Source organism: Spermophilus citellus (genome assembly GCF_964194105.1).
Source record: "Spermophilus citellus genome assembly, chromosome: 3".
NCBI classification, from domain to species: Eukaryota; Metazoa; Chordata; class Mammalia; order Rodentia; family Sciuridae; genus Spermophilus; species Spermophilus citellus.
The window spans coordinates 102,896,886-102,902,885 of record NC_138184.1 but is presented as its reverse complement, the minus strand read 5'-3'; the positions used below and the strand labels follow the sequence as shown (position 1 = coordinate 102,902,885).

Here is a 6,000-nt window from a genome sequence, read left to right as displayed (position 1 = left end):
AGGTGGGACTTACTTTGCGGATTGGGGCTCACAGCTGTCACTCTGAAAGGGTGGGGCTTTTTAAAAAAAAGACAAATTTTTAAGGCAAAACCCCCAACACGCACCTGGCACTGTCGCGATCGCCAGCGCTCCGGATGCAGTCTTTGTGGAGCGGGGCCACCGCGCCGGCTGGCGGGCGGCAGCTGCGGCGCACAGCCGCGTCCCCGAGCCAGCGGTTCCTCCTCCGCGCACATCTGGCGCGCCTCCCCCGGTCGCCGGCTGGAGCCGAGCGTCTGTGGAGTCTGCCGTGCGCTCGGCGCGCGTAGAGCCCCGCAAGCCCGGGCCCGGCGGGGCGGCTGCCGGGCCGAGGGGCGGCTCGGGGGCAGCTGCACCCACCAAACTTTGGGCGCGAGGACGCGCAGCACGAGCCCCGGGGCGCGGCGGCCGCCCAGGATGGGGGCTGCGTGCCAGGGCGCCCCCAGCCGCCCCGCGCACAGGGCCACCCGCCCCGGGGCCTCCGTGCCTCTTCTGCCTGAACCCAGGGCTCTTCAGCCCGGCTTCCGGGACCACCGCCCCCGCGGCCGCTAGCCAGCCCGGGGCCACCAGCCGGTCCGCTGCCAGCCCTGCGCCGGGAGGCGCCCTGCCTGGGCCACCGGCAGCCCCTCTTCACTTGGGTAAACAGGAAAGGAAAAACCCCTCGTGGATTAAACATTAAAAAAAAAATATCCCGGTGGGGGTGAAAGAGGGGGTGGGGCTTCCTGCGGGTGTTGGACTCCGGAGAGCAACTCCAGAGCCCGCGCGGTGGTCGCCTCCCGGCCAGGAGATGGACAATCAGGAGGAGAGCGCAGGGCGCCGGGGCTGCTCCAGACCCTAGCCGCCTGCGCTTCGCCATCCAGCCCGGCTCCGGTCCTCCAGGGGTTTGGCGACGTCTGTTCTTACCTAGACGGTGTCAGGGAAGCTGAAAATCTTCATTCCGGGGCTCCAGGATGTGCCCCAGTGAGATGGGAATGCTGTGGCACCTTTGGTCCCCCGTGCTCATCAGCCTGACCGCCCTTTTCTCCAAAGGTGAGGACCCCGCCACCTTGGGCCTGGGACTAACTTTGCCTGGAGTGCATGTGGGAGAGTGCCGGGTTGTGGGCGGCAGGGAGCGAGGGCGTGGATGTGCGCGGTGTGTGTGTGCAGGCGTGTGGCAGGGGACATGCTCAGCCGTCCCTCGGCTGCAGGTCCTTCCCCTGGAGGACCTGGCTAGGATACCATGGGGGAGACAGCAAAGGAACCCGAGGGAATTGAAGGTTGTTGCCAGAGGACAGTAAGACAGGGGGTTGTAAGGCCCTTGATAGAGAAGGTGGCTGCCAGAGTGCTGACCCCAGGACAGGAAAGGGGAACTGAAATGACCTGGAAGATCCTGGGATTTGGAGTTGACTTCTCTGCTGGCACCTGTTTAGAAATAATTTTGGAAAAGTCTTATCATATGGGTATTCCATTTAGTACACCTGAGGCTGCTAAAAATAGGGCTTAGGGTCAGCTCTGAAGAAAGGGTCTGGAGTTCCTCTGCCCAGCCCACACAGAGGTTTCAGCACCAGGTCCCCACAGGCACCTTCCTGGGGTGCCTGGGGAGCAGCATCCAGGGAGAGGTTAACTGCAACCTGGGTCCCGAGTTCCCAGCAGGGCCTGACCCATCCATCTCTCTCGGCTCTCAGCATCCCTGACTGTGAGTTTGAAACCTCGGGACCTTAATTGTTTGCAGAGAAATTGTTTGATACTCAGAGCAGATTGTAGAGAGGACCAGCAATTTTTTCTCTTATTGATTGGGACTCTGTCTGTGTGAGGTTTGCCCCTTCAAGTGCCCCTTTCCTGCAGAAGCACATATTGGGAGAAAGTGGAGATATTTATCAGTCTAAAGCGTGATCTGAAAAAACCCTGTAAACATGTTTTTCTATGATTATTTTCAGGGTGAGATCTCTCTTAGAAACTTCAGAGTCAGTTACCACACATTGAGTGTTTCAATTACATGAATTTTCTGTTCCCTGGGTTTTCCCAGTATCAGGAGGCTCTGTGGCTTTGGATCAGGTAGATCTAGACAGTTCACCCGCTGGGCTTTTGTGCTGCTCCCATTAAGAAAGAACATCTTATGTTCATCCACTCCACTGTCTTCTCAAGTGCAGCTGAAATGGACTCGGGTCTCTCAATTATGTGTTAGAACAATCCTGATGACCAGAGCTAGTGAGAGTTATGCTGTACACAGGAAACTAGAGGAGAGGTTGGTGAATTCCATGAATCCAATCCAGGCTGACACGAGGCTTAAAATACTCCTCCCCATGCCACAGCCTGGCTGGCAAGAATGGCCAGGAGGCAAGTTCTTTACTGGTGGTCACTGGGTTTTATAATAAGAATAGGTGTCTCTGCTTTCATGCTGCAGTAACAAGGTTTTGTGAAGAAAGGCACAGGGTAGCTTTGCAAAGATGACCTGTCAGCTGTGTTGTTACGCAGTTCCCTTTCAGATCGATTAGACCAGGCAGTGTGAGAGAGTTGAATTTCCTGGATACGTCTGAACTTTTCCAAGTGGAAACGCTGAAAACTTCCCCAAGTGATTTTCTGTAAACGTGTAAGCCTTTTTTCTAAATGGCCAGAAATCAGCTTCTGGGTGACAGTATAAATGCAGCAGATGATAACTTCCGTCTGTTGATTGTAGAGAACTCAACTCAGCCAGACAGTTCAAGAGTGACTCGGTTGTATGGGGACTTCCCACTGTGCTCAGCGCAGCCAAGCACATGGTAGGAATTCAGTGATCATGTACACGGTGCCAGAGAACACGGGCAAGTTAATATTGTGAAATTGGGTAACGTGGAACTTCACGGTGCAGGCATTGCTCATCAAACCAGGGTAGGCCAGTCCTTCCCCAGCACGTTCTGATTCCTTCCCCTCTGAGATTCTGTGGCCACTTGAGAGCTCTGACAAGCCTGAAATCAAGTGTTGGCCATATTTAACAGGGTTCTGGTCAGAAGTAAATGCACACACTCTAAAACACCTAATTCATCTGGCACTGGATGAAAGGTAGGGATTGCTGTTGTCAGTTATTAAACACATGCTCCTGCATGATACCAGTTTTACCCCTGTGTCTCTGTGCATTCCAAATAAGAATTCTTGGGTAAAACAGAGTGTGCATTTGGACACCAGGCTAGCACCCTTGGATTTGATGCCTGCTTAAATTCCATGAGCAGAAAATGATTAGTCATAGGGCAAACCTACCCTCATCTAGCTGTCTTAAAAATACAAATACAGATAAAATGTCATTTCTTGTACGTCTGTCTCCTTGGGACCTAGGAGCAGTGGTATGAAAAAGAAAGTTTTACCAACCCCTTGTCACGTGGCCCCAAACTCATGTGGAGAACAGCCATTGATTAATTTGCTGAGAGCTTGCGTCTCACTTCAAGTGCTGGTTGGTGTTGGGAGTTGCTGTAGATCTCGGATGTGCAGGTGGCAGATGGTTAGTGCTTCTCTGTGGGCTTCCTGGGTAGAGGCAGATGACAGGAGGGTAAACCAAGAAGAAGGTTCAGTGGGAAGATGGAGATGAGCAGAGAGCAAGGTGGTATTTAGACACAGAGCAGGAAGGTCATCACCTTAGGCTGCCGTGGCCATCTTCCCTGCATGCACCCTTCTCAGCCAAATTCTAGTGACAAGCAGAAGCTCAGGGACCTGCAATCAGGGAAAAAAGTTGTGGCACCTGTCCCAGGCCTCCTGGGCAGGGACTTCTCATCCTGTGCCGAGGGCTTCCGTGCACAGAGCTTCTCTCCTGGGTCCACTTGTATAATTCTCCCACAGAGAGGGGACAGAGAGAGCTTCAGTTTATAGTGGCACCTTTACTAGGGTTCAGGACTTTTTAGGGCAGCAAAAAATACCAGGAGGAAGTGTGTGTGTGTGTGTGTGTGTGCACGTGCGTGTGCGCATGCACATATGTGCAACTTCATTGCTCACATTCATACCCTGTCAAAATTAAAAGGCTGGGGAATGGAGAGACCGCTAAATTCAGCTTTTGTGAATTAAGGAGTTAAAAATATCACTTTATTGAAAGTACTTATATGCACAGAAATGAAGAATTCCAAGTTTGAGATGTTTAATTGAGTTCTATTTTCAAGACCCAAGGAAAAAAATGAATAAACAAAACAAATATTCCAAAAATATATTATTGTAGAATCTTACATTGCCTGTATTTCCAAGTCATCATTTATGAATCATATATCCATCTTCTCATCTATGCATCCATATACTCATCTACCTACCCACCCACACATTCATCCATCTATCCACCTACCCACTCACCCATCCATCCACCCACCCACCCACCCACTCACCCATCCATCCACCCACCCACCCACTCATCCATTCATCCATCATCCACCTACCCACCCACCTGTCCATCCATCCATCTATCCATCATCCATCCATCCATCCATCCACCCACTCATCCATTCATCCATCCGTCCACCCACTCACCCACCCACCTATCCATCCATCTATCCACCCACCCATTCATCCATACATTCATCCATCCACCCACCCACTCACTCATCCATTCCTCCATCCATCCATTCATCCATCCATTCATCCATCCATTTATCCATCCATCCATCCAGTATGGAAGGTTGTGTGTTTTCAGAGACCACAGAAAAGGCAGAAATTACCTTCAGGTGTTTTGAAGACATGGGGTCAGGCTGTCCAGGGCCCCACCGGCTGGGGAAGCTCCACATAGTCAATTGTCTGGATTTCAAAGTGCCACAAGTCATTGCTCCACTGTTTTAAGTTGTAAGCACAAACCTGGGTGGTTCCATGTTCAGCAGTCCCCTCTTCCTTTTCTCTTCTGGTTCCATCTCCCTTTGCTATTTTATAATGACCCCTCTCTTCTGACCACAATGTGCCCTTATGCTGTGCTGAGCACAGAGAATATAGTAATGAGGAGAAAATCCAAAAAGGTATGGTTACCGCCCTCACAGAGCTTGCAGTCTGTGGAGGAGACAGAAAAATGTCATGTGCACAAGAGAGGAGAGGTGTGCTGACCCCTGTGCTGTGTGCTTAGAGTGGCAGAGCGTCTCTGGAGGCAGGACTGCCAGTGTTTGACTGGAACATCAGGGAAAGACAGGGGCATTACCTGGAGGACAGGTAGAGGGAGGTGCAGTGGTCAGTGGGGGATGTACAAAGAGGATGAGAACAGGTGCCTGTCCGGGTGGCTGGGCTGAAGGAGTTGGGGGGGGATGCTGTTGTGTGAGGGAGAGGACCAGAGGTGGCTAGAGATGGGGTGGACAGGGGTCAGCACCCACTGCTTCCTTAGAATTGTCCAGCTAGATGATAAATGTGGTGGTCACTGCTTCATGGGCTTTGTGAGCAGCTAGGTCTGTGTTAAGTAATAGAAACAGGACAGAGTGACTTTAAATCAGAGGGTATATAAGTTTCCCATGCTGCTATGGCAAATGGCCACAGACACGAGGACTTAAAACAACACAAGTTCTGGAGGCCAGTGGGCCCACTTCCCTACACTGGGCTGAGCCCAAGTCGTCTGTGGGAGGGGGATCTTTCCTGCCTTCTGCAGCTCTGGCAGCTGCCAGCATTCCTTGGCTTGTGGCCACTCAGTCTACCTGCAGGGCTGCTCTGCAGTCTCCCTGCCCCTCTGAGTGCCGCTGTGTGTGCATCTTCTCTGGCCTTTGGGGAGGCTGGGTGGATTGCAGTTAGAACCAATTCACACCATTGGGCAGTCCCCTTGTCCAGTTAGTCCCTTCTTCAGTTAGTCCTAATTTTCACTTCCAAACAAGGTCAGGGACACTCATGGTTTCCTGTGACTCACATGAGAGCATCCTGTGGAGGTAAGGGGCATTTTACAGCCACCCCCAGGGGTAACATTTTCAAACTACTTTGTAAATGTTCTCCAAAATTTCCAGTTCACCTCGAGGCAACCGATGTTTATTTTCCTTCCTATCTTTGATTCTTCCTATTTAGCATAGCACTTTGGACATTGCAAAGGTACAATAA

At 51.8% G+C, this 6,000-nt stretch overlaps 1 protein-coding gene across 1 annotated transcript in view; it reads left to right on the top strand.

Annotated features, from left to right (window-relative positions):
• Positions 1 to 965: 965 nt before the first annotated feature.
• Positions 966 to 6,000, top strand: part of TMEM132D (transmembrane protein 132D) — a gene marked incomplete at both ends in the record, with an annotated part of 481,494 nt that continues 476,459 nt past the window's right edge. The window contains one exon of the mRNA XM_081288230.1: positions 966 to 1,044. Within this exon, the coding sequence (XP_081144356.1) occupies positions 966 to 1,044 (79 nt within the window). The remainder of the gene's footprint in view (positions 1,045 to 6,000) is intronic.